The 27,923-nt window shown below is 42.6% G+C and overlaps 3 protein-coding genes across 9 annotated transcripts; 1 reads left to right on the top strand and 2 right to left on the bottom strand.

The window, feature by feature from the left end:
* Nucleotides 1-579: 579 nt before the first annotated feature.
* On the bottom strand, nucleotides 580-12,020 carry sec31a (SEC31 homolog A, COPII coat complex component). 5 transcript variants are annotated; one of them, XM_029169534.3, is made up of 28 exons: nucleotides 11,811-12,020; nucleotides 10,665-10,744; nucleotides 10,015-10,138; nucleotides 9,733-9,931; nucleotides 9,529-9,624; nucleotides 9,245-9,385; nucleotides 8,992-9,134; nucleotides 8,707-8,806; nucleotides 8,431-8,592; nucleotides 8,131-8,283; nucleotides 7,809-8,039; nucleotides 7,647-7,721; nucleotides 7,466-7,498; nucleotides 6,621-6,860; nucleotides 6,169-6,295; nucleotides 5,852-6,030; nucleotides 5,648-5,774; nucleotides 5,419-5,564; nucleotides 5,152-5,325; nucleotides 4,817-5,062; nucleotides 4,340-4,441; nucleotides 3,967-4,069; nucleotides 3,306-3,695; nucleotides 2,856-2,911; nucleotides 2,559-2,783; nucleotides 2,236-2,355; nucleotides 2,062-2,133; nucleotides 580-1,743 (listed from the first exon to the last, which is right to left on the bottom strand). In XM_029169534.3, exons 2-28 carry the CDS (start codon nucleotides 10,741-10,743, stop codon nucleotides 1,564-1,566), a joined length of 4,023 nt encoding a protein of 1,340 aa, XP_029025367.1. In that variant the 5' UTR covers nucleotide 10,744; nucleotides 11,811-12,020; the 3' UTR covers nucleotides 580-1,563. The 5 variants fall into 5 exon arrangements, with proteins under 5 accessions (XP_029025367.1, XP_029025368.1, XP_029025369.1 ...); XM_029169535.3 differs by having other exon boundaries at nucleotides 3,351-3,695; XM_029169536.3 differs by lacking the exon at nucleotides 4,340-4,441.
* A 529-nt stretch (nucleotides 12,021-12,549) lies between these two features.
* Nucleotides 12,550-23,341, bottom strand: lin54 (lin-54 DREAM MuvB core complex component). Of its 2 annotated transcripts, none has more exons than XM_029169365.3 (15): nucleotides 23,209-23,341; nucleotides 20,449-21,215; nucleotides 19,852-19,963; nucleotides 19,568-19,698; nucleotides 19,158-19,313; nucleotides 18,498-18,696; nucleotides 18,344-18,417; nucleotides 18,065-18,262; nucleotides 17,884-17,975; nucleotides 17,697-17,768; nucleotides 17,192-17,432; nucleotides 16,892-17,094; nucleotides 13,450-15,414; nucleotides 12,860-12,921; nucleotides 12,550-12,669 (listed from the first exon to the last, which is right to left on the bottom strand). In XM_029169365.3, the coding sequence occupies exons 2-13, from the start codon at nucleotides 21,184-21,186 to the stop codon at nucleotides 15,213-15,215; spliced, it is 2,418 nt and encodes an 805-aa protein (XP_029025198.1). In that variant the 5' UTR covers nucleotides 21,187-21,215; nucleotides 23,209-23,341; the 3' UTR covers nucleotides 12,550-12,669; nucleotides 12,860-12,921; nucleotides 13,450-15,212. The 2 variants fall into 2 exon arrangements, with proteins under 2 accessions (XP_029025198.1, XP_055369183.1); XM_055513208.1 differs by lacking the exon at nucleotides 23,209-23,341 and adding an exon at nucleotides 21,864-22,398.
* Nucleotides 23,342-23,821: 480 nt separating this feature from the next.
* cops4 (COP9 constitutive photomorphogenic homolog subunit 4 (Arabidopsis)) lies at nucleotides 23,822-27,397 on the top strand. 2 transcript variants are annotated; one of them, XM_029169366.3, is made up of 10 exons: nucleotides 23,822-24,008; nucleotides 24,658-24,737; nucleotides 24,840-24,991; nucleotides 25,108-25,211; nucleotides 25,317-25,470; nucleotides 25,592-25,742; nucleotides 25,844-26,014; nucleotides 26,229-26,344; nucleotides 26,421-26,505; nucleotides 26,792-27,397. In XM_029169366.3, exons 1-10 carry the CDS (start codon nucleotides 23,935-23,937, stop codon nucleotides 26,923-26,925), a joined length of 1,221 nt encoding a protein of 406 aa, XP_029025199.1. In that variant the 5' UTR covers nucleotides 23,822-23,934; the 3' UTR covers nucleotides 26,926-27,397. The 2 variants fall into 2 exon arrangements, with proteins under 2 accessions (XP_029025199.1, XP_040929122.1); XM_041073188.2 differs by having other exon boundaries at nucleotides 23,830-23,946.
* The last annotated feature ends 526 nt before the right edge of the window (nucleotides 27,398-27,923 follow it).

Raw genomic sequence — 27,923 nt, 5'->3', positions numbered from 1 at the left:
TTCCATGAGACTTTCTGGTGGTACTTCACTTAGCCGTTGTAGTGGGGTTCGGGGTTGCCTGTTTAATCTCGCCATGATCTTATCTTTCAGGTCAGTTGCTGCCTTGCTCAGCGTATCTGTGCTTATTGGGGCTTCGTACCCAATTTCCGGTTGGGGAGACGGTGAAGCCTCCCCTCTGACCTGGCGTCCTGGCTTCCCCTTGCCGTAGCATTTGTGTTGTATCTCGTCAATCTCAAGTTGTGATAGCAGTTGCCGTTTGTGGATGTTGGAACACTGAGCTACTAGTTGCTTTGCCGTCAGTCTTGAATGTGGGTTTCTCCGTTCCCATTCGCCGCACATTCTTTGCATGTAACCTCTCTGACTAGGGTTACTTGAGTAGTAGCATTCCAACAGAGCCTTGTTCTCGCATCTTAGCCATTTCTTTCTTTCTGTTCCAGTAGCCCACTTCTCGTCAAGGTGCTCTGGTTCCCCAACACCTGACGCAGACCTTGTTAGACCGGGCGACGTCTGAGCCGGTATCTCATGTGGTTCATTGTCAGCTATATATCCAGTACAGAGTCCTAAAAATGAAAGAAGCGCTTTTGGTATTGTAAATAAATACTATTTATTGAAAATATTGCATGTAGTCAAAAGCTTGTTTTCTTTTGTTAGCATGAGGTTGACCACTCAGCCACCAGCGCTCGCCACAGATGGAATGAAAGTCAAGTACAGGTCTCCTTCCAGGCTCCTTCTGAGGTCTAAGTAAGCAGCGGACAATTAAAAACGACTGGTAGCGTTTTTTAAGCATGCACACGTTACACTGGGATTGTTCTGCTTTGCACCGACACGTCTCAGACATCTTGTTCCAACATTTGTGTGTAGTCAGCAAAATGACAACTGGCATTAGGTCTAAACAATGACCTGCTTTATATGATGCTTATTATGTTTATCTGCTGCAATATACATGCAGACAATGATGCATTTACATTTCAAAATAAAGCGCCCTCCAACATTGTATTAAAGGGTGTGTGATTTGATCTGGCATTGGACTAATATGAGGATAAACAACATCCAGAAACATTTCCTTAGTGATTGCATAATTGCGCAACTGTGGGCGTAAAAACATGCTGAACTTGCAATAACAGCTACAAATATACATTTGTTTACAAAAGCCCATGACCAGATTTAGTTTGAAAGAAATGCCCATGGAATCCTTTGCTCACGACAACTCTGTCCATTTGCAGATTTGATTTTAACAGTACATTTCAAATACTCATTTAATTCATGAGACTACAAGGATGAATTACAAACAGATCTTTAGTGTTGACAGACTATGTTGGTAGCTTCATTAATGTGTGTAGCCCTTTAATTGTCAGGATTTATGTTCACCTCTGTGGCTGCTGAAAGCATGAGCTCTGAAAACACAAATAACATAAAGAAGAACTGAACAGTGTTTCAAAACACCTCAGAATTCTTCATTACTTCCTGTGAAACTAGAGACCGACAGTTTTTAACACAATGCTCCGCTCGACTTTGCTCCAGCGTCCTCCAGCTCAGGACTCTGGAGTTTCTAATTCTGCCCGATCACACTCCCAGTTTGTTGGCTTGTGTCAGCACCACCTTGAGTACGGGCATAAACGCTGACGTCTCGCTGAAGTTGCTGTTACTGACTATGTGGGTGTGGATGTTGAGGCCCTCCGTGTAGGACCGGGACTCAATAGTCCTGGCTATGTTGTGTAGACCTCCAACAATAGCAGGAGACAGCTGGAGAGGACGACAGAAGAAAATATTATCAAAGAGTCACAGTTGTCTCCTGTAAACCTTTATAGAACGATGCATGAACAAAGCCTGATGATGATGAATCACTCAGGTGCTCAACATACTGTAAGTCCCCACTATGACCCTTAGTGGCTAACCACCTACACTGCATCCTGCAAATATGTACTATGGAACAAGCACTAAACACTAAAAGCTTTGATATATATTAAATATTATAGAATTATTAGAATCTTTAATAAAACTATTTATGCATTTATTTAGAAAGTCAGTGGTCCGTGTCGCGTGAAAAGTGTCCACACTCACCGTTTGCTCTCTGAGTTTGTCGTAGAGAGCTTCCAGGCGTTTGTTGGCATCGTCGAGCTTCCTCTTAGTTTGCTGGGACATAAGAACAGTGGTGGTTATAGCCCATAATGATTCGCTAATACAGATACATTCTGAAGATATATTCAGCCGTTGTCACGGGATAAACCGACTTACAGGATCTGTGGCAACAGCCAAACACTTCTGGATCAGAGCCTCAAATGTGGTCTTCAGGACCAGGTGCTCCTCAGGAATCGGCTTCTTCAGGATCTTCTCAGCCGGGATGGACTGCAGAGGCTACCGTTACATATAATAGGCTCATTATCATAAATCATGGTCTATTAAGACAGACTTGATATTAAGACATTTACTGTGCAACCAATTTTATGACATCTATGAAAACATCTTCTAAAACTTAATAAATGCTAAATATTTATTATTAAGACAATGAATGATTCAGGGCTGGGTTTCAAGATGGACGTCAGGTGGGATCTACGTACCTGTATGACTTCTCCAGTGGGTGCTCCTGGTGCACCTTCCATACTGGTCGTGGGCATGGCAGGGTTCATGGCTGCAGGGGGGAGCGATTGCTGCTGCTGGTGCATGCCTGAGAAGGGGACCTGGGGGGCCCCAGAAGACACCAGCTGAACCTGAGGGTCAGCGCCCAGAGGAGCCATGATGGGAGCAGTGATGGGGGCCGGGGGGGTGTAGTTCTCTGGAACCTGCTGGATTATGATGCACATGGTGTTAAAACCAGCCGAAGCTCAGGCTGCACTTACTCCAGCTGGTGGACTTACCTTCTTCTTTGGTGCTCTGCTCAGGGCCGGTGGGTCATTCCAGCCATTCTGAGGCCCTGCAGAAAAACAAGCATAATTACTCATGTCTGTTGAGTTTGGATTGCTTTCACCCCTGAAGTAGAATGTTGCTGTTTACTCTGATTGCAAATCAAATACAGTAATTAATGCAGTAGTCCAGAGGGACTATGATGTAATTTACATTTCTTACCCATGGTAAAGTTCTGTGATTTAGCCAATCAAAACAATTAATCATTTATTATAAACAGCTGCGCACAGTGCAGGTAGATGTTTACCTAAACTGGGCAGAGCGTCAAAGACACATCTGCATTAAGGGAATTTCTGCAACTGCTCAGTAATAAATGTTTAGGAAAAAATGAGGTATTTGAACTGACAGGATGAGTGAGATTATGAGAAGGACAATCACAGTTAGGATGATTAGAGCATGCAGACCTGTTCTCTGAGAGGCCGGGATCAACTCCAGGTCAAGATGTGTACCTGAGACTCCGCCTGGTGGAGGATGAGCCATGTACGACACAGGAGATCCTGGGCCGCCATGCTGGTAAGAGTCTCCGGAGGACGGAGAGGCAGAAAAGTAGGAGGAGGAAGAGGGTGCAAAGAAAGGAGGAGAAGAGGCCGGGCACTGGTTGAGAGGAGGTGCTCCATAGACAGGAGGGGATGGCTGAGAAGGGACGAACTGTGTGTACTGAGAGAGAAAGCCAGGGGGGTGAGGAGGAGCTGACGGCTCTGGGGGGTGAGGAGCAGCAGAGGAGGAATACTGAAGAGGCTGATAGATAGGCGCCCCCCCAGCTCCAGGTGGGTACTGGTTGACCTGGGGGTAGGCTGGGAGCCAAACAACAGATGCTGTTAGTGAGAAACGGTCGCATCATGCAACACGTCAGACATGTGCTAACGAACATGCTAAAGCGCTCCATGTTCGGCTGATAGGTCACACAAAACAAGCCAGGTAAACACACACTGAATGTCCTCATCTGTTAGTGACTGAGACACAGTGAGTCCGAAAAATATTTGAGGCTTTTTAGATTTCTCCTCTACCTCACCGCTTTAGTTGTAAAGCTTTAGACTCAGCCCTACTGTCTAATACTACACTTACGCTGGTACTGCTGGGAGAACATGTACGCAGGAGCTGACGAGGCCGGAAGTGGAGCAGCTGAACCGAAGGCAGACAAACCATACACAGGACTCGAAGGCTCCACCTGGACAAAAAAAGCAAAGCCTGATTGTCATTGGCTGTCAGCTGAGTGCACGGTGTGGCCGACGGAGGGGAGAATGAGCCTGTGTTTGCTGGAGTGGGAATATAAATCCACACAAAAATGAATGCGGAGGCAGAATCAAAAGTTAAATATAGAGTCCAGCAATAAAAAAAAAGAGCTTGAGTAAAAATTATTCAAAGGCACCAAAAGGAGAATCGACAGCAATTGTGGTGAAGATGGGGTGGACAGCAGAATGGACTGGGGTATATGTACCTTCTGGTCTGAGGCGCTGCCTACTTGGAGTGGAGAGGGGACATTGGGGAGGGCTGTGGGAGTTTGGTTACTCCAGGAGGTGACTGTGGATGCAGCCCTCACCTGAAGCACACAGAGACACGCACAACACGTACGGACGATGGGAAACACGAGACACCACGATGCCACAGCGGTGAAAGAGATTATTAAACCCTCCTGCTGGAATCTCACTTCTCATTAATAGTTGGGAATCAAAAGATGATTATACACAATTTAAGAAGGTTGGAAATCTGATGAAATGATTAAAACACAACAGCAACAACCTTCACCATGTGGTTATTTGGTGCAAAGGAAAGACTTTACGTGAAATTAATTAAATCTAATGCAACAGGATGTGCAGCTTTGTAAACGTATGACAAACATATGTTTATGTGTCTGGTTCCCCAGATTCAGGCCCAGGAATTATAAAGTAGAAACAAAAATCAGTGTGGGACATACTGGCTGGTAATACTGCGGCTGTGATGGAGCGGGAGCGGACGTAGGCGCGAGCACTGGAGCTGCTGCAGTGGCTGGAGGCACCATGGCGGGTTGGACCGGGGCGAAGGGGTGCTGGCGAGGGGCTGAGCCGTGCTGAGGGGCTGGCAGCTGAGGCTGAGATCTCCGGGTTTGCGCCGGTGCCGCCGGAGCTGCCGGCTGCTGTCCCAGAGCCCGGCTGAGGCGAAGACGAAGCTGCTGTATGGCGACCTGGACAGAGGCGACATGAGCGAGACTGACTCCGTGGCCTGCAGCTTGTTGTTGCCCTTGTTCTCAGTTTGTTCCGGTGTGTCACATACCTGGCTGGTGTTGTCTGGCAAGTAGGTGAGGGCGGTGGACAGGCTGCCCTGGGAGGCCAGCAGGTTGGCGTACTGGCTCATTCTATCAGCCAGCAGGACGCCAATAGCAGCAGGACCAGAGCTCTGAGTCTGCTCCACTGCACGACGCAGCACCACAACCTTCTCTACCAGGTCCTGAGTGGTGGACACAGGATATTAGTCTGACTATACAAACTAATATATTACAGCGGTTTAAGGCTCTGAGATGCAGCAAGGATCTCAGCCCACCTGGAGAGACAGAGGACAGTTTCCATCCTGTGCTTTGGTCCAACAAGACACAAGCTTCTCCACGTTGCCAGCACAGATGTAACACAGACAGGCCTGCGCTTGTAGCTGAGCGTCTTCTGCGGCTTCCAGTCTCCCTCCGAGAAGGTCTAACAAATGTAACAAGAACGGTGAGAAACAAAGCAAAGAAACACGGAAAAATGCACCTTCCATATCATGCTCGTCGACTGACCACAGAGGGCGGAGAACTCTTCAGGCTGAGCGTAAGTTATGACAGCGGCCAGAGCTTCCTTCCAGTTGTGAAGGTCGCACATCTTCATGATGTCATACCAGTCTTTCATCACCACTGCACTGATCAGCTACCGATCAGAAACACAAACAAATAATTCAGTAAATTCTTAATCCATGAAATAACAGCGAACATCTTCTCGTCCACCTTTGTTATCTTGCTGTGTGTTTTCGTAAAGTATTTCTTCTGGGTTTTCTCCAAGAGTTCGGCCCCTCCCGCGATGGCCAGGATGATGCTGTCTGCCATGCGGTTGTCATGGAGACAGAGCTCAACAGCTCCCTCAAAGTCTCCAATGAGCAGAGCCTGTGTGATCAGTCCGTCCACATCTAACAGCAAAACCAAATTAAATCACACAACGTTAACCCACAAAGTTAAGCAGAAGTTCTACTACTTGTCCTGTTACATAGTCTAAGCTTACTTTGAATGATTCAAATAGATTCTAGACTCATGCAAACATAAATCACCTTGGCTGATGCCGAGGCTGACTCCTCCAGCAGGGGTGGGAGCTGGAGGTGGCACAATAGTGAAATCCTCAGCTGGGGCTAAGGCATCAGCAGGACTGGGATCTTCCTCCACTGGTGTTGTTGCCTCCTGAAACATCAGAGGAAATCTCATCAAATGTCTATGGCTGAAAACAGCCACCTTTGCAAAGTAAAGTAATGATCTGATCTCATGGTTCGTTGCGCTTCATGACTCAGACCCACACAGCTGGTTTTGGTTATTCTGCATGATCACGCATTTACACATTGTGAACATGGGTTTAACCATCCAAAATAAATAAAGTCTGCATTTGCAACTAAATAAGAAGAAAACATTTCATAGTTTAATTTAATACATTTTTACTTTTGGCTTTCACATATTAGTTTGACATCTCTGGCAGTCACATCATCACTTCCATAAAAAAACGTTGTGATACCTCCTCCAACGGGATCTCATCCTCCTCTTCCTCCTGTGAGAGAACCTGGTCCACATTCGCTTCTGGCTCGCTGTCAAGGTCTTTTACTGCTGCCAGCTCCTCAGCATTGGTTTCGGGAGCAGAGTCCACCTCCAGTGTGGCTGCCGGCTGAAGGTTTGCAGCAGCAATCATATCAAACGCTGCCTCAGGAGTGTCAGCAGGCAGCAAAAGGCTGAGGTTGGCTGGAGTGGGAACATCCACCTGAATGGCGAGGATTCAGGAAGGATGATTGACATGTGTAGAGGCAGATATTAAACATGTGGAGGGAGTTTAAATGAAAAGCAATTACAACATAAGTCACAACCTGCTCTGTTATGTTTTGAAAACTGTTTAGCCGTTGCGTGTAAAGGTTTTTGAACAAATGTGTCTGATAAAAGACGGTAAACTAAAATTACACAGCTTCCCCTGATTGTTTTCAGAAAAGTGAAGTGAGACCAGGCTGCATAGTTGCACCATTTCCTTATTGCAAAATTTTAAAGGAAGACTACAGCCGTGACCTGGAGCACGAATGAATGTCAGCTCTGCTGCACTGTCATCTAAAGAATGTAAGCAAGAACAAACAAAGTACCGGAGTGTGATAATGGGCAATCTGGATGCCCCTCAACTAGCCAGAAGACTTATTCACCCGTCTATAAGCTTTTCACTGTGAAGCCCAACGACACCATTAATCTGTGTCTGCATAATTAGATGTAAATAATTATATTAATTATATACTGTAATGTGGTCAGGTAGACTTGTAAACATGATACACTGGGCTTAGTTTAGCATAAAGACAGGAAACTGGAGCTGCCCCACTGCAAACTTACTTTGGGAGGTTTTTCCTCTAGCGCAGCTGAAATCTATTGACAAAAAAAAATGGGTATAAAATAATCAGCATTAGGACACCATCACAACGTTACACCTTTACAAACTACCACTGAACCAGAAGAAGTATGTAATAAAATAGTAAATAGAATCATGTGGGCAGTCGAGTGAAGTCCAACTCACCTTTAATGCTAATTCCTCTTTGTTGTATCCCAGAAGTTCAAGGTACTTGCTCCGAATATCACTTTCAAAATTAGCCTGAAAATGCAAAAACAGTCACAGACGTACAACTTTACAAACTACTACAAACTGTACTTTTAGTCCACAAAAAGCTCCAGTTCATACCTTGAGGAAAGACCACACGGTTCTTTCAAACTGGTTTCCAGCTGCATCGATCTTCTGCTGGCAGAAACCCACGAAGCTGCCTGCGCTCAGAGTCGCCTGCAGTTGCTCCGAGCGCTTCAAAAAGGCCGTTTCTGTAACGACCTGGCTGATGTGCACCACGTGTGAGGTGGGCTGCTGAGGTTGCTGAGGGTTGGGCTTTGTGTTCTCCAGAGAAACCAGCTTCCCTCCGAACTGAGCGAGAACAAAACCCAAGCAAATGTCAGTGCTTTTGAAACAGAATCCCAACAGCTAGTGTCAGTGAAGAAGAGGAAACAGGACTCACAGCGAACGAGGCTCCTACGGGTCTGCGGATCCACTTGGGTGGTTTCTTTAAGGGGTTTACTGTAGCTGGAGGAGCAGACGTCTGGGGAAGCTGCAGCGGGGGCAACGTTTGTCCTGTCCCAAAAGGATCCATGTTCCCAAACGAGTTGCTGATCTGTAACAGACACCAGCAGCCAAGGTCGATAGAGTTCAGATGAAAACAATTACTACACTTTATAAGACCAAATCAAAGTAGCATCACTGACTATTATGCAACAGAGTAGTTGCGTGTCATTTTGTAATAATTACTAATCATTTCAACCTGGTCAGCGTGTCTCTGGCTTTGAGCCTGGCTGCTTCCTCCCATGATGGAATAGATGTCGATGTGTCCGTCAAACCCTGCAGCCGACAGCACTGCAGGGTTCCTGGGACACCACTGGATGTCAAAGCACCACTGACTGCTGATGGGCAGCTCGTACAGCACCTGAAGATTAGAGAAGACCATTTAATACAAAAGAAGACACAGAATGAACACCAGCACAAGTACATCTTATCCATGAATAACTATGTGCATGTGGCAGAATTAGGACACTTTTACCTCTGCTGTGTTTGGATTCCAGCACAGAATCCTGTTGTCTTTCCCGCAGCTCAGGAGCAACTCTGGATCAGCTAAGCTCCAGGCAATTGACAGGATACCCCTGTGTGTAACAGAGCCAGTGAGCAACCAAGCAGCTAACAAAGAAACTCTTCTTTTCATTTAACTAAGTCTTTATTGTTGTTTTTTTGCCCTTCTGTCTGTAGAAACAAACTAAAATATAAACAGTATTTTTACAGCACCAAAGCCTGAACATTAGCCTAAATTAGAGGCACAAGTTGTGCTTACCGTGTGTGGTTTTCTAAAATCTTGAGAGGAGAGGTAGCAAAGCGTAAGTCCCACATCTGGATGACCGGCATCCGATCGTCCTCTGATGCCAGCACCAGCTGAGTGGCCACTTCTGGGTTCCAGGCCAGCCCAGAACAATGCATCTAAAAAAAAGTAAAAATTACACTTTTTACTTAAAAAGACACAGCAAAAGGACTGTGAGCAAATGCAGAATGTCTCTTAGTTCTGGCAACATGCAGAAAAACTGACATACTCTGTTGCTGTGGTCGCTGACTTTAATGATGAGATCATTCTTGCGGAGGTCCCACACTGAAGCACGGCCACTGGGGCTAGCGGAGGCCAGAATGTGTTGCACCTGCCTGTTCCACGACACACAGCTGATGTCCTCCAGAGGCTTCAAAGCAAAATAACTTAAATTAGTAACTGTGGTGAATAGAATTCAAATCTTCTTCCCAACGCAACAGTAGCACTGACACCGAGTTGTTCAAAACACAATCATGGATGGATGGATGAATGGATCGATCAATCATCACATACCTGGGTTTTAGGTCCAGGTGTCATTGGAGAACTGAAATTATTCATGTCCCAGATATAAATTTCTGACTCATTCCCACCTGATGCAACCAAGTTTGTCTGTAAAAAAAAAGAGGCAGGACAGAATAAAAACTGAGTCCAGGCTCTTGATCACAGTGCATAAACACGATGCAGAAGCCAAGGACGGCAGGGTCAGGTGAATCATACCTGGAATGGGTTTACGTCGAGAGCCCGCACTGGCCCTGTGTGCTTGTCGCTTTCAGCAATGATCACATCACTCTCTCCAGCAATGATCTTTGCAGGGTCGTACAGAATAACGTTACCATTCTCGCCTCCTGCGATGAGGACACCGGACGGATGAACCTCGCTATCCATCCCATAGGGACCCCAAACCAGTTTGTGGTACCTTTAGAGAGCAAAGCATTAATTAATGCACAACAGAAAAAAAGAATGACATAAACAGTAATTGTTATGAGGAGCTTGTTCTACCTGTGAGTGGAGGCGAAGCTGCCACATGATTTCATGTCCAGGGATGAGTCACCCAAGTCCAGCTCAAAAAATTCCAAGGAGGCATTGGTGCTGAAGGAGGCATCCAGCTGCTGAGCTGATGTTCCTGCACAGGAAACACATCAAACGAGCTCAAAACCAAATAGCTGCCTGTCACAGCATGGTAGTTGACAATTATTTACCTAATGAACTCAAGGACGTGTGACCGATATTTCAAATTCTTACAGACCAAAGAATACCTGAACCAGGAAAACATTAACCTGAATAACTGATAATGAAACTAGTAGAAACTGCCCCAAGTTTTAAATATTGAGCTATATTTACGCTGTCGTTGAAAAAAAAAACCCATTTCTTGTTACACATGATGTGATCAATAATCTTGTGTTGCACAGCTAAACTCAGTTATGCTGAGTTGTGGGAGGTACTAGGCCGCCCTTCTAATGTACAGTAAAGCTGCAGCATCTTTTTGCTGCTGCTGTCATTTGCAACTGAACAAGTGAGTTGCATGACTGCGATATGCTTAAGTGGCTGCACCATTGGCTTGGAGACTCGACGGTAAATGCTGCTCAGTGACAACGCTAGCGTGCATCAGGAGCTGCAGGCCTGTGCTGCTGCTGGCTGCATGTTTATACCTGTTGCCAGGTATATGGGGTGGTGCTGTGCAGGACTCCAGCTCTGGATAGCTGTGCGGTTGATCTCTTTGAGTTTCATCCTGAAAAGACAAAACAAAACACTGAATGTGAAGGATCACACAGTAATTACTAGAGTAATTACAGTAAATCAAACATGACAGTACTTAAATCATCACTTTGTCATCTGCCAGTTGAATGTTGTACCTGTCCTTGTTGCTGGTGTTGGCTACTACCAGTTATCACATGAGCAGCAGGAACATTTAGAGCAACCCTTCAGCTTAACCCTTAAATAGCCTCACAATAGTTGCAGTATACAAGTGAGGGCAGTGTTCAAATAGAAAATCTCTTTCAGTCAGCAAATTAAATTACAATTAAGTAGTTAAAGAATAAAATAAGAGCTGATTTATTGCCAAATTATTATAGTTCTGCATAGAGCACGTTTACCATTTGCACGTGCCGCTATCATGACCAAACATGCAAAGGTCTGTCCTGACCCACATTAATTATCACTCTACTGTAGCTGCTGCACTTGAACAGCACAACTTAACATATTATCAATTCATACGTTTATTTATTTGATATTTATGCTTTCACTTTCTGACATATCCCTACTAACAGAACTGATCAATCATTAACCGTGACCTAGATAAGCATCAGAAAATGAATGAATGAAAGAAAGAATGAATGCATTAAAAAGCAGTAGCAGGAGAGACTCAAGGAGTTTCTGCTACCTACAAAACACTTTAGAACTACATTACAACTAATTACGATTATAGTAAAATAGTGAGACGTTTGTTGATCACTTGTTCCTAGACTACAACGAAACTTTGATCAATATTTGTAATGACGTCTTTATGACTGAGGATAAACCATCATTATCTAGTTAGCTCCCAAGATATTGGCTGCACGTAGCAAGCTAGCATCAAGCTAACAGCTGATGGAAAGCCCAGACTAACGCCAACAAAAGCCCCAGTAATAGAAGAAGGCACAAAACGCTATGACACCTATTCTACATGTTTACTACGACGTACGTAGACGCAGTAGTGCAGCTACGAAGGGCTCCTGGGTTTTCTTGGCTGCTACAGTAGCTGTCTGTGCAGGTGAAATATAAGTGAAGACAGTTATTTCTCCACTAAAGCCGCTTACCTTCACTTTGTTCCGCCTTTTTTCATAAACAATCATATAATAAATGACAGACACTGGCACCGTCTAAACACAGAACTTGTCCTTTCGGCCCTGCTTAAAGATTAACGGCTGTACAAAGAATAAGAAAGAGGCGAGCCGGTCCCAGCAGCGGACTCCAGACAGATTTCCACGTCCCCACTGGTCTCCATCAACGTGGCACAAAGCAACGCGACTCCTCCTACCACGAAGAAGAACCACTTCCGGTAGACGTCCCCATCTACTAGCCTAATGCTAACAGCGTTAGCGTTACTGTAAGCTCCATTTGTTCAGGCTGATTTAAATAGTTCCTCAGTACTCGAAAACAAGTAAAATCGCTCGCTCAAAACACTCCTTGTAGGCTAAATAATATGCACAAAGTAACATTTACATTAATAGATTTTGTTAGGCTTAACGTACGCTTTCACCATAACTCTGAAAGTTCTGTTCAGTATTAATATCGATACCAATTTAAATTGTTAAATACCAATTTTGTAATGTTTAATGAATTCCATTGGTGAGACTTACAAAAGTTGTCATTAACGGCCATAAAACTTACAGTACAGTTTGTGAAGACTTCTCATTACTCCAATGTAAGACTGAAGAATTACTAACTAAACTAATACTCTCATATGAAACATTTAACACATTTGGGGAAAATCCTCTTATCACATCTATAGTTATTGAAGTGACATTGCTACAAATCCCAAACAGAGACTCCAACTTTTCTTCAGTTTGTTTTTATTTGTTCACGAACAACTTTTACAATAAACCCCAATAAAAAAAACATTCACTGCTTTTAGTAGATGCACATCTGGCCTCGATCCTCCTCAGCAGGTCAATCCTGAAAGAACACATCACATTAAGCTCATTTCTTAGTATTATTTCAGTTTGTCACGACGCAGCAAACACCCTCATTAATGAATTCATGAATAATCTTTCCCAGACACAGGAATGGGTCAGATGGGTAGTGATTGGTATAATCATTGGGATGGCACCACAAGAAAGAGGACCGAACCACAGTTTGTACATACATGCATAGCTGATCCAAAGCTGACGTCACTGAAGCCTTTCTCTCCAGAAAGAAAGCCCTGATCTGTCAGGAGTAAAGAAGATGATAAGTTAAACGTGATTTTCCCTAAAATAATAAACCTATTACTTAATACTAGTTGCAGATGTATCTTTGAAACAGGGTGCATCACATCGTGTTCCGTCTCGAGAATTATGATTTATACCAAATTAACCAAGGGAAGCTTTCACTTATTATAATACCCTGTATTATATTCGTTAGTTAATAGGAGGTTTAACTAAGCGGCTGCACCTTAGTGACGTTTGGCAACACGCAGCTACACGTGCGGAACATGTGGTTTATACGCCACGTGTTCTGGCGACAGCGGACTCGCTACGTGTGGTACTACAACATTTTTTTAATTAAGAGAAGCATCTTTTATGACAGCTTTTATTTACAACTTGCGTAACTTAGGAAAAGAAACGTCTGGTAGCGATCAGCGCTAGAACTAACCTAAATCGTGCTGTTAACAACTGAGGTAAACACTTAGCTGCACCTTCTGCTCATCACACGACAATTAAACGTCATTTTACACGACCGCAGGTAAAAGCATACCTGCTCGTAGCCTCGTCTCAAAATCTTCCGAGTTTCGCTCACATGTGCTTGACCTGCACACTCCTCCGCTTTACAATGTTCTTCTACTGCAGCTTTTAGCTCTGCGCATGCGCGCGCACTACCACCCTCCAGCGAACACTGCGCACATGACAGGACAGAGAGCAAATTAATCTAAAAGGTTGCATTGTGGGTAATAGAGTCGCTAGGTGTAGGCAGGACTTGGGAGGTATTGATGGGGAGGAAAACATGTAGCATTAAATCGTTCCATATATTTGTTTTAGAGCTGCTCGTGCATGTCACTCTGTGAATCCAGTCAGCAGCATGATACAGCCCTAATATTAGAAACTACAAATAACAATGCTACAAATCTGGGGGAATGTCTGAGAACCTGCAGAAATAATGACAAGTATTTGGGTCTAAAACAGACATTGGACTTTTATAAAGTTGATCTAGACAATAACATTACAACAAATTAAAATATTTTCATTGTATAATTGAGACTTAAAAAGGGAAGAAAAGGAAACTATGATGTCCTCGTCGACCTTTGCAGCGTTTCTTTTTTTAGTTTGACTGGACTGCCAGCTCCTCTACAGGGCATCTACAGGAAACCCATTAGACTTCATGTAGTGTGACTATAAGTCAGCATAGCAAGATATTTTAGACACCAAGACACAAGGACAATGTTGTGTCACAGAAAAGAGTCTAAATTCTTTTAAAAGAGGGATACATCATGTTTCCATCTGTGAGCTTTGGTCTGGGGGTGACAAACGCAGGGACAAATTTCATTGTCATGTATATACATTAATTGTGCAATGACAATTAAATTAAAGTTGAGTGTCAGTGAGGCCAAAAAAACATGAAATCAATGAATCCTCTTAAATTGTTTTCTTGCACTGAAATAATACGATTTAATTGAGTTCTCTTTTCATCCCATTAACTTCTTCACTTGTAGGTATGAACATCATTTAATAGGTCTTGATTGATTTTCAGTTAATAATATTTTAATGTACAGTAAGCATGTGACTAACAAAACAGCACCAGAAGAAATGTGCACCTCCACCAGGTTAGCCATTTTCTGCCAGATCTTTGCAGTGCTCTGTGTGTGTGCATAATGCATTATGTGTTTGCATTCATCATACTGGGATAAAACCTAACATTGCTTCTACTAGTCTCATTTCAACCTAGCCGTGGTTAATAATTAACAGTTTGCAGCAATGAAAGCCACACAATATTAGCGCTCAAATACTTGTCAAAATAAATAGAAAAAGATACATGTTCTGTTTGTCATAAGCGCAAATACATAAAAATTACAGGCAGTTTTTCCCAAAACCTCAAAATGGGAACATAGAAAGAAGAAAAACAGAATAAAAATGGAAGAACAGAAGTTTGGAGAAAAGCAATTTGATAGAAAATAAAGTGAGCAAACATTAAAATCCTGTCCATCAAAGTCAGGTGAAAAAGTGTGAGAACACTTTCGAAGGCAGATCCACCAGAGGAAGTTTGCTGCGTCCATTTGTCCTTCAGTTAGAGTAGATGAACGGTTCAAACAGATGTTCCACGTTTATTATTCCAGCTGGCCTACGTTTAGCCATCACAGGGGAGTCTGACTACTTTAGGTGATTGTTCTGCCTTTTGATCAGAGGCAACGACCTGTTTCCTTGCTGAGAGAAATCCCAGGGGTCCGCGACAGTGAGGAGTAAGCAATGCCCCTTGGCCCCCACAGCTGGGGCGCGTGGAGGGTCAAGAAAGCCAGAGTGCTCTGCCTAGCAGCTGACAGAGGCAGAGTCCACCTTAGCCTTCCCTGCAGAGCTGATTATCCTCATGAGGCAGTGTCCGAACTCCTCCAGTATCATCCTCTCTGCTTCGGCCTGAGGCTGATGAGTCTGTTCTGCTTCTTTGGCCTGTTCCACAAGACACTCGCACGTCGCTTCAAGCACCTCCTTCGTTACAAATGTGTAAGGCAACCTGCAGAAAATAGCCTTGGATGAAAACACACAAAACTCCACATCTTCAACTACTAACTATATTCACACAGACATACAGTGGCTTGCGAAAGTATCCATTGAACCTTTGCTCACATTATGACCACTAAATAATATATTTTATTGGAATGTTATGTGACAGACCAACACAACGTGACATACAATTACGTACAAAGAAAATTATACATCCGTTCGTTTTTTTTTTAAAAACAAATAAACTGCTAAATACAGTGTGCAAAAGTATTCAGCTGCCTGCGTGTAATTTAATCTCAGAAAGAAATACAGCTGCTCTGTGACAGCCTCTGTGGTTTCTTGAGAGAATATCGGGGAGCAAACAGCATCATGAAATTCAAGGAACATACCAGACAGGTCAGGGATAAAGTTGTGGAGAAATTTAAAGCAGGGTTAGGCTATAAAAAGATTTCCCAAGCTTTGAACATCTCATGGACAACTCTTATGTCCATCATCCGCAATTGGAAAGAGTATGGCACAACTGCAAACCTACAGAGACATGGTCATCCACCTAAACTAACAGGCCGAACAAGGACAGCACTGATCAGAGATGAAGCCAAGGGGCCCATGGTGACTCTGGATGAAGAGCAAAGATCTACAGCTCAGGTGGGGGAATCTGTCCATAGGACAACTATCAGTCAGGCATTGCACAAATCTGGGGCAAGAAGAAAGCAATTAAAAAAAAAAAAAAAAACATCACAAGTCCCGTTTACAGTTTGCCAGAAGCCATGTGAGTGACCCAGCAAACAATCTTGAAGGTAAACCTGTTGGATTCTGCAAAACACTTGAGACTGAGGCGGAGATTCGCCTTCCAACAAAACTACGACCCTAGTCATGAAGCCAAGGCTACAATGGAATGGTTTAAAATGAACCATAATCATGTGTTGGAAGGGCCCAGTCAAAGTCCAGACCTAAATCCAATCAAGAATTTGTGGCAAGATCTGAAAACTGCAGGTCACAAATACTCCTCATCTAATCTGACTCATCCTGAATCGTTTTGTAAGGAAGAATGGGCAAAGAATTCAGTCTCAAGATGTGCAAAGCTGGAGGAGACATACCCCAAAAGACTTGCAGCTGTAACTTGAGCAAAAGGGGGTTCCACAAGGTATTGTCTCAGAGGGGCTGAATACTTTTGCACACTGCACTTTTCAGTTGTTTTATTTGTAAAAAATATTAAACTAATGTATAATTTTCTTTCTACTTCACAATTGTATGGCACTTTGTGTTGGTCTTTCACATAACATTCCAATAAAATATATTTGTGTTTGTGGTCATATTGTTAGAGAATGTGGAAAAGTTCAAGGGGTATGAATACTTATACAAGCCACTCTAAGTCCCCAGAAAGCGTAAGAACTCCTCCACATTTTAATCTTTGTTGTCTAGCTGTTTATACTTCTTAGAAATGCGCCCTCAATGAGGCTGTAATTCATTCAGATGTGTGACAGTACCTCCCGCCGCCACTCGTGATAACAGGCGCTGTCCGCATGAGCAGGTCTGAGATCTGTGATGACAGCTTGGTTTTGGCTGCAGTCTGCTGTTGTACTCTCACCTCCGCTGCATCAGCCAAGTGCATGAGGGTTTTCCTCTCTGGGCTCTCCTCAAAGTTTTTACAGCCAATGCACTTACAAATGGACGAGCACATGATCTTCGCCTTCCAGATGAAACATCACAGCATTTATTAGACACAAGGAGAGAAAGACTGAATAAAAGGTTACACGCGGCAACCAACGTAGTGAGAAAAAGCCCACCTCGTAGCACTCGCAGTAGTTCTTCAGGCAGCCTGATCGTTTGCAGTTGCAGCCTTTACTGTGTCGCCGGTCTGACTCCCCTTCTTTGCCTTTACCAATTTTCGGTTTGAAGGCTTCTGGATTCCGATCCAGACATGTCTTTATGGCTTTGAGGCGCTCTGTTTCATGCTCCAGGTTGTTGAAACAGTTATTACAGTTGCAATTATTACAGAACTCGCCATTTGCAAAGCAGTCACAGTATCTAGAAAAAAGAAAACAGAGCTCTACATAATAAAACTGCCCAAAAGAACAGTGTGTTAGCAGCTTTTACTCTGGTAAAACTTAGTGACAGCGAGATGTTTTTCAAAGTACATATAATATTTATGGCTGCAGCTAATTACTATTTGTGAATAATGTTGTTGCTCAGGTGAAATTTTTGAGACAAGTAATACCAATAAATAACTTTATTATGCACCTTAATCAGACAAACAGCAAAGAAACTGGTTTTCACTGCTGTCGTACTTACAGTTTAAGACACTGGGACTTGGTGCAGTTGCATGGTTTCCTTGGCCTTGATGTGGTTTCTGATGTCGACAAGCTGTGAATATGAATACATGTTATTAAAATGAAAATTAAACATGGTTTAGATTAATAATTACTGTATTTAATTCATGCTTCTCTCAGTTTGTGCCCAACCTTATGGTCTTTCTTACCCATTAAGAGGCATCTTAGCTTGCGTCTGGATACCAGTTGTTGCAGGAAATCCAGAGCTGCTGGCGATGGTCACAAACGGTGACTGTTGGAGCTGCAGGAAACCCAACCGAAGAGGCTCAATGTAAGACAACAGATGAAAACAACAAACCAGCAACGTGCCAAACGGTAAACACCACTCACCTGCGTGACATATTGTGCTGGCACAACTGCGTAGCCCACATTCCCGCCTCCAGGAGCCGGTGCCAGGACAGTACCAGGAGGCAGGTTGGTAAAGTTGGGCTGAATCTGCGGTAGCGGAGTTGCAGGCATGATCAGGCGTTGCTGGGTCTGAGTGGTGGTTACTACTTGTGCTGCTGATGCTAAGGGCTTAGGTGCCACCTACAGGGAATAAAATCCAGTGAATACAGCTCAGGGCAAAGGAAATAAAGCAAAACAGCAACTACAGAAAACCAAGATGACCTGTTTTATGGTCTGTGCTGGAACAATGGGGACTGACATCCTCACTGCTCCTGTGCTCACTACCATCGGTTTAGCTGTGAAATATAAAGCATTATTAGCTGCCACAAGAAGCTTCTATGTGACTGAACTGTAACCAGGTGTGTTCACAAGTCACCTGTCTGTATGGAGCTGGTGCTGGGACCACTGGGCTGTGCTGTGCTGCTCGCTGTTGTTGCTGTGACCAGGCGGACATAGTGGAACCGGCTTCCTGGAACCTGAATCTGCTGCACATTTGATTGAGGTAACGGAATGATGGTCTTGAACTGGGAGCTACCGACTCCTCCCACAGCCACAGACTGCACCGGTTTGATATTCTGAAGATGATTAGATAAGTGGCAGGTTTTAGAATGAATTTGCAAAAGAGTCTCAAACAAAAGTGGGAGTTAAAAAAAGTTTAAACTTTATGTGACACATGAACACTTTGCTTTGCTGCTTGTCATATAAACACACTTGGAACAACCCCCAAATCAACCATGACTTAGTTACTCCAACTACCGGTGCAAAGTGTAGGATAGTCTCTGTCTGAGTTTCATAAAAAAAAAAAGTTAGCAACAAGGGGCAACTGTAGCAGCAGGAACATAATACAGAGTGACTCAGCAGAACAGCCATCCATTTGCTGCACAGCAATCACTGTAAGGCTTAGTCCAGCCACTAATCACAAGCAAAGACTGTAAATTTTAACAAGTAACAGATATCTTTATACTTTCAGGGGTATCTAAAGTATTAGAATGTCAAAGGTGATCATTGCTTTCATTCTGGCCAGCTCTGATCTCACCTGAGCTGTGGTTTGGCTGGTGGCCAACTTGACCGGCGACGCGGACGTGGACTGTTGTACTGTAAGGATCTGCTGGCCAAGTGCTACATTGACAGGGAGCGCTACTGACTTCTGAGAAGCGTTGGAGGTCGGGGAGGCCACAGACACCACAGTCACCTTACAGAGCCAAACAAGAATGTCCCTCAGATAATAATAAATCTGCCATCTCATCAAATAATACAATACAAACTAATACTCAGCATCCTAATACTATAGAAAACCCACACATTCATAATGTTAATGTTTACCCGCTAAACACATTTTAGATCAAGTGTAAAGCTCAACAGATGTTTCTATTATAACGAGTTAAAATGTTGTAAATAAAATGTAGTAATGCATTAGGAAGCTGAGAACCAGTGAGTAAATTTTACCTTGCTGGGACTCTTGAGAGGTGAAATAGCAATCTTTTTTCCAGCAATGCTTTGTATAGTAGTGCCGTGGGGTTCTGAGAGACTAATAGTTCTCTGAGGCATCATTGGCGAACTCTGTGTCAGAACCCGACCTGGGAACAGATGGATTTGGGAAAAGGTGGATAAGTTACGACTGAACACAGGAGAAAAGCTGAATTACAGTAAGAAACCTGGAGTCATCACTGTGTTGACCCACAAATACTTAAACTGCTTTAATGACACAGAGATTATTTAAATAAACATACCTGCAAGAACAGGAGCAACTGATGTCTGAGGACTCAGGCCTTTACTGTTGACAGTTTTTGTGATAATAAACTTAATCGGCGCAGCCGAGGATGGTGGTGTTTTCTTTGCAATCTGTGGTGATCAAGAATAAAGGACACTTTAACAACTTACAGGAAGAATTTTAAATGTGTTTCCATTTCTTAACCCATCATTCCCATTCACTGCAAAAGAATATCAATGATTACTAGAGACATCGTGCAATCATGTAAAAGTTATCGATCAATGGATGTTATTTATTACTATTAATACTTTTCAGAAGCTTACTGAGATTAGTAAATATTATCCTGCTTTGGACTAGGAATAATCACGGAGTTTTAACATTTAGATATTGACACTGAAATAAATAATAAATATACCTAACTTAATTAACCAGACTATACATGTTTATCGGTTGGACCCTTTTTCATGGTTATTTTTGTATTACAGTATGTACAATAGTTGTTATTATTATTTTAAGCATAACAATAAAAAATAAAAATAAAGAAGCATCTGCAGTATGGAATTGTGCAAGTAGATAATGATCCATTTGTTTAAAAACACAAAAAAATAAAGGTTACCTGTACAGTCTTCAGCTGCTGGGCCTGCAATGTGGTCACCTGGTTCCCAGTACCTGCCACCACTGGTTTGAGCTCAGGCCTTCCACCAATAGCAACCACTTTAAACTGTGGAGTGGGAGACTTGGCGTCTCCTGAAACCTGGGAAACCCCAGGCTTGCTGCCTGTGTGTGGTAACTGCAGGACTATAGGCTGGCCTGATTTTCCTATTGCTGTAACCAACAGTTTTTGTCCTTCTTGCTTGATGACCTGGGGGGAAGTGCCCACTGACTTTGCTGCTTCTGTAGCTTGAGACGAGGCTACCTTGTTGAGAATGATCTGGTGGTTTGCAGGGGAGATGGTGAAAGGAGCTGAGAGCTTCTGTAAACCACTTGTAGTGACACTAGTCCCAGTCATGCTGTCTGTGGTTTTGGTGGTGGCAGTGGAAGTAGCCAGGACTGGCTTAAGGGTAAGAAGAGGTGACATGCTGGAGATTGAGATTGGAATCTGGCTTTTAGAGCAGATGCTGAGCGAGGAGTCTGTGGGGGTCAGAGTCTGTGTATGCTCTGTAGCATCTGCACAAAGAGTCAAAGTTTCAGAGGCCATGGGCGTATCCGTCTCCATCGGGACTGATGTGTCACCACCAGACTCTGGTTGGTCTGAGGTACCGCTAGGTTGGGAGAGGGGTACGTCCTCTATGGCCTCAGTATCCATGATCTCATCAGGGAGGAGGCTGTTGAGCTCTGGTGACACCACATCCATTTTTGTGAATTCTCAGCTCTCAGTTATTCCTGAGAGAAAAATACATAAAAAAACAAAGGCAATATAAAATGCAGCTAAATGAGATTCCTTTCATATTTTAAATATTAGCAATACACTTTGGTGCACACAAGACCCCGAAGGGCCATTTTGTTAAAATAAACAGTTTAGGAGCGATGGGATAAAATCTTCCAGTTAGAACATTTAATTTTTGGCGGTTTTTAAATTTGGAAAAATTAACTATACATTTAATATGCTGGTTATACCGTAGTTATTAAAATGTGATTGAGAGCTCAATGGGATTTACACTTCCTTTAAAAAAGAGTAGCATCTTATATCATAAGAAAATCTAAGATAACGCTATGACCACTATATAAAGTATGGTATAATATATTTTATTTTCAGAATTTTATAAACTAGTTCCTAGTTTTAAATACCAATTAAATTTAACTGTTTGGTGGTTGGCCAAGCACATTAAAGTCAATTATTAACAAAACGCTATAAAAGACAACTTATCAGACATTAATAATATAATTGTACTTTTGTACTTACAGAATATGTTCGTTAAGTTACCAAAGTGTGGGTAATCTCCCACCTGCTCTTAACTAAAGCTACAAAAAGACAATAAACACAAACAGCAACGGCAGGTAAACAGAGCAAGAGAGGCATTTTGGGGATACCCGCTATGGAGAGTATAATGATTTCCAGCAGGCACGTGAGAGCTAATGAAATCAAGGTGTCCATGGGTTGTGGTTGTGGTGACAGAAGCTGACAGCTGATGCTGGGTAAAGTAGGCCACGGCGATCGTCTCAGGCAGATCTTTGTCCTGCTGCTCTCTACACACCATTAATCCACATATGAACCCTGCACTGGCCGTAAACCCACACACCGCCGCCTGCTCACATACAACCCACGTCTCTAAACGAAACCAAGAAAAACTGTAGCCGAGCAGCACGTATTCACGCGAAACATTATAAGACGTGGTCCTGTTTGGGGAAAAGAGTGAGAAAAGGCGATGAGCTATTTGCTGGCGGCGTTACTATTTCAGGCCGGGGTTGGATTTCGAAAGATCCGCCATTTTTACCTCGTCATCAACTCAGTTAGCTCCCAGGCTAACACCTAGCTATGCAGGATGACAGAATGCATTTTAGTGCAGTTAACATTACGCTAAGATACTTCACCACAACATCCCCCAACATTATGCAGCAGCTTTATAATAGCTGAAGGTAATACTTTGTGGTAAGTGCGCTAGTAGCAGGAAACAAACTCTTCTAGTGGCGCCTGACAACGTAAACAATGCTACGTTATAGAGGTTCCTCCTGTCACTTCAGGAATCAACTCGAAATTAATAGAGCATTTATTACAACCAAAACTAATGCTTTAAGCAGAAACAGAAATAGTCTGTGTTTGGAGCTTTAGTTAAGGTTAGCATGGCCTAGCCTATGACAAATAATATCGTATTTTAAGTAATGCTAAACGTAAACTGAGTCTGTCTTTAGTCAAGACAGAAAAACAGTTTCTAAAGTACAACTGACATAAACGTACATGGAACTCAGGAACAGTTAAGGTAACTGCTGAACTGCACTCATTATTTTGACAGCTCACAGAGGAATTAGCAGTTTTTGCTCATCACAACAACTGTCCATAATTATTTTCCGGCTACTTTTACTTTTAATCTGATTAGCATTCGGGGTGATGTGATATTTGCATGTTATTAAACTATCAGATAGACCCACAGCAAACTTTGCCCCAGCAGACGGAATAAGGCGATCACCACAAGAAATAAGCTGTCTGCTGTCTTTATCAGTGTCCACCCTTCACCATCGTTGTCATCAACAGCACTAGCATCCTCTTCATGAAGCCCAGCGGCCAGGACAACTGTACTAGCAAACTTGCTGAGGTTGCTAACCTGAGCTAGCTAGCACAACATTATATCTGAATATTAAACACATTCCTAAGTGTGTGGCTTTCTATCGAATGCCGCGCATGGATGTGTAGATGGGACCAACACGTAGTCAAGCTTACCAGAGACGTTTACGCCGGAAAACGATTTCATATAAAACGAGGAAAGGAAAAGGCGATTGTTTAAAATAGCGCGCCGAGCGCCATTACTCCCTGACATTTCACAGGCCGGTCACGCCCTCAACGTTCTACGTCATTGCCGCGTAATACTTAAAGTTACAGAACCTCTTTAAAAAGGCGAACATTTATTTTTCTCTAAACTAATTCGGCTTGTTTTTTGTGTGTCTCTGTGCAAAAACTTAACAACATTATAATATCCTCTAGTTACACATTGTACACAACTGTCTCACATTTATTGACAAACTTAACTACAAGAGACTGCTTATCAACACATATTTATGTTTATAGAGTACCATATTTACCACATTTCATTTTCATTACACAACTCACTTTTTGTCGATTTCTCTGTTTTTCCATATTTAATAGTAACGTGTATAAATCATGTTTGCTTTTTTTAGGCATTAAGGAATAATTTGAAGTGAATGGCTTTGACTGACTTTATTATGATTTTATGTAATATTAAATATTTAGTTAAGTCATAATTGAGGCAAGTAGAAATACTGGTTGGTGACGGACCCTTCGGCCCATGATAACTTCCGTGGCGAACGTCCGCCATATTTGTAGGCAGGCTCGTCTGTCGGAGAATTGATCGCGGGACACAAACAGGCCCGGAGGGTCGTTACCCTCTTGGAGGAGGAAATCGCTGTTTTTGACACTTCGCAGCCGACCATGGCGACCGATGTAAGACAGGAGCTGGCACAGTTGATGAATTCTAGCGGCTCTCATAAGGATCTTGCTGCCAAGTATGCATGAATAACTTATTACTTGCTAAAAGCAGCAACATGCTGTCAGAAATGTGTTTATTAGGTTGATCTGTGGAGCAGCTAGCAAAGGCAAGGCTGTGATATGCTAAGCTAGCATTAGCTAGCCAGCTATTTGAGAGAGCTTAACGTTTAAAGTAACATATTGCCAGGTGGTGTATTATAATGCTACAGGTATATGTTTAAACTGTAATACCAATGACATTCTTCATAAAAGCAGCGAGGCTAACAGTGAAGGTAGCTTACTCGTTAGTTCTATCATGTGTAAGCTAGCTAACTGCTGTTCTCAGCTACACCGTTGATGCAGGCTACAAAATAGAGAGAAAGAAATGAATGGACAAGAATGGAAATGTCAGGGAACAGTGGAACAAACTGCCTGTGGTATCTGGTAAACTAGCTCCGTGCACCACAAAACCTTTTTACAGAAGATCCATGGCCTCATGCTGTCATTTGAAACATTTCTGCACAGGACTGGATTCTGGCTTCCGTCACAAAGTTATGAAGCATCCTTTATGGGCATTAACAAGGAGCGTGGTTTTAGTAAACAAGCATAGTTGAATTTTTTATGTTATATCCTGACTTGTGCTTTCTACAGAAATAATAGTAGTCTTGTTAACCTGTGGATTTGCAGGTATCGACAAATTTTGGAGAAGGCCATTCAGTTAACAGATGCAGACCAGCTGGAATCCTTGAAGGCCTTTGTTGAAGCAAGTATGCTGGATCTGCATTCTCTACGCTATCGGCTTTAAATATACTTGATGTGTCTGGCTGGAAGCAGAACAACTGACCACCATGTTTTGTCTTGTTTTATAGTGGTTAATGAAAATGTCAGCCTCGTCATTTCAAGACAGCTACTCACTGATTTCTGCACACATCTGCCCAACCTTCCTGACGGCACAGCTAAAGCTGTTTATCACTTCACCTTAGAAAAGATTCAGCCGAGGGTTATCTCCTTTGAGGAGCAGGTAAAGGCCTCTACACCTTCCTATGGACCCACCAAGGATTTGTTGTATATCATTCAGTCATTTAAAAGCCAGTACAATGAACCGTATAATTAAATGAATGTCTTACATGACTGCAGGTAGCTTCAATCAGACAACACTTAGCAACCATTTATGAAAAGGAGGGAGACTGGAGAAATGCGGCACAGGTTTTAGTTGGTATTCCTCTAGAAACAGGACAAAAGTAAGTAACATGTTTGAAATCATGAAATTAGCGTGTTTGAAAATTATTTAGCTCTTGATTATTTGCATGCGTTATCTCTGAATGACTTTTGTGTTTCCCTTGTAGGCAGTACAATGTCGACTATAAGTTGGACACATACCTGAAAATTGCCCGTCTCTATTTAGAAGATGATGATCCAGTGCAGGCTGAGGCCTACATCAACAGAGCCTCCTTGCTTCAGAATGAGTCGTCTAATGAACAGTTGCAGATACACTATAAGGTCCATACATATAATACAGCCACAGTTTGTGACCGCCTTTGTTTGCATTTTCTTTTCAAAAGCATGATTGGGTATGAACTCTATAGTTTAAAGAAATCTCTCATGCTGTTTTCTTTTTTAGGTGTGTTACGCAAGAGTTCTAGACTTTAGAAGGAAATTCATTGAAGCTGCACAACGATACAATGAACTATCTTATAAATCCATTGTACATGAGAGTGAGCGTTTGGAAGCACTGAAACATGCCCTTAACTGCACCATACTGGCCTCTGCAGGTACCATTCTTTTTCAAAATGAGCACCTAAAAGCCATGTTAGCGGTTTTCTTGTACTTGTCTCAAACAGCTACTGTAAATGTTGCATGCTCTTTGTTTTAGGCCAGCAGCGTTCTCGTATGTTGGCCACGCTTTTTAAGGATGAACGCTGTCAGCAGCTAGCGGCCTATGGCATCCTGGAGAAGATGTACCTGGATCGCATCATCAGAGGAAACCAGCTGCAAGAGTTTGCTGCAATGCTGATGCCTCATCAGAAAGCCACCACAGCTGATGGTGAGTGGAGAGCTGGCTTCTCACATCATCACACATTGGTTATCATCAAAGGAGATGGTTGAGTGGTAAACCTTATTACAGCAACCTTTGGATCCTTTCGCTGCCTAATGGTTTTAGAATGGAAATGGTTTAGTTTAAATAATTGTATGTTTGTAACAAATCAAAACCAACTACAGCTTATTTAGCAATTCAAGTTGTTTCTGTTCTGTTACAGGCTCCAGTATTCTTGATAGAGCTGTGATTGAACACAACCTGCTCTCTGCTAGTAAACTGTATAACAATATTACTTTTGAAGAGCTAGGAGCACTGTTGGAAATCCCCCCAGCCAAGGTGAGATGAAGAACCAGCCTTGTGAACTTTTGGAAAAATAGTATGTGCTGATCTTAGTTTGTGTGTTTGTCTTTAGGCTGAGAAGATTGCTTCTCAGATGATCACTGAAGGACGCATGAATGGCTTTATCGATCAGATAGATGGAATTGTACATTTTGAGAGTAAGTAATTCTAGCAAACTTAAGTAAAAGTGTTTTTGTCTCAGGCCAAATGGCTCCCTAACCTTCAAAAGAAGTTTATACTAAATGTATTCAAATGTCTGCAAAAATAAAAATGTGTGCATGCGACCACTGAGACAGTATAGCATCAAGTGATGTTAAATAAAAAATATCAGGAAGTGTTGGGTGAAAAAAACCCACAACTACCCGCATTTACATCCCTAGGTCAGAAAACAAATTCCCATGAAATGGGAATTGAAATTACCTGTTTTTCCTCTTGCCTCTGCAGCGCGTGAACCCCTTCCTACCTGGGACAAACAGATCCAGTCTTTGTGTTTCCAAGTCAACAACCTACTTGAAAAGATCCGCCAGGCTGCTCCGGAGTGGGCAGCACAAGCCATGGAAACCCAGATGACCCAGTGAAACCCCTACTAAACTGCTCTCTCAGCCCGTGTTTTGTCTTCCTGCCCAACATCACCACACGTTTGTCTTTTCGCTAAATTTTCCGAGGACATTGATGTTTCGCTTTTTGCATATGCGAAAATACTTCAGTGCTTTTCAGTATTTCAGATCCGTGTCTCTCACGGGTGTAATCACTGAGAGCTGTAATGTCATAAACAATATTGAAACGATACAAACACATTGTTTGCCAACATAATCCCCTGTTTTCAGCTTCACATAATGACAGAGCAGCTTTTGTCAGCTGGTTACTGAATTACAGTACGACATTTAAAAAGGAAATAAATTCATAGCTGAGAGAAATTGTCCAGCACTGTGGTTGTGTCATTGAAACACATTTTCTTCTTCAGTCATACTTAAAGAGACGAAACACATTTTTCTTTGTTTGACTTTCCGCAGCTGTTACTGTTTATAAAATAACTTGATGTTGACCTCAGCTCTGTGACTACTTAAATGTTTCTGAATTGAATGTCTTGACATCAACAAAGACGTGAAGGTAATTCCCTGGAATAATTCAGCCTTGACCTAGAGGTGGTGCCAGATGAATGGTCATTGGTGGAGACATTTCACTGCACTAATGATGTTGATAGACTGATTTTGCCTGAAGTCTGCGTTACACCTGCAATTATTAGTTGATTGTCAGAATTGTTTTGATTTCATGAATTAATTAAGCTTAGTTTTATTTGGTTGTAGGAATCGTGTCCTTAGATTTCTAGACTGCGAGCACTAAACTGTTGCCTCTAATGTTATTTTATAGACTAAATGCTTTGAAATTCATTGATGATAAAGATAGGGCAGTACCAATATAGATGTGAACAAGAATATAGAAGTTAATCTCTGGCTGAAACAGTTTAGATGTTTGTTTCAAACAATTCATATCTATAAGCTGTGTTCATATCTACAGTCCAACTAACTGAGCTTTCACAGCTTAGGTCAACAGACACACTATTCACTGTTCCTCA

The sequence above is a fragment of the Betta splendens genome, chromosome 12, assembly GCF_900634795.4.
Source record: "Betta splendens chromosome 12, fBetSpl5.4, whole genome shotgun sequence".
Classification (NCBI taxonomy): Eukaryota; Metazoa; Chordata; class Actinopteri; order Anabantiformes; family Osphronemidae; genus Betta; species Betta splendens.
The sequence above is the reverse complement of the archived record's forward strand: the minus strand, read 5'-3'. Positions and strand labels throughout refer to the sequence as shown.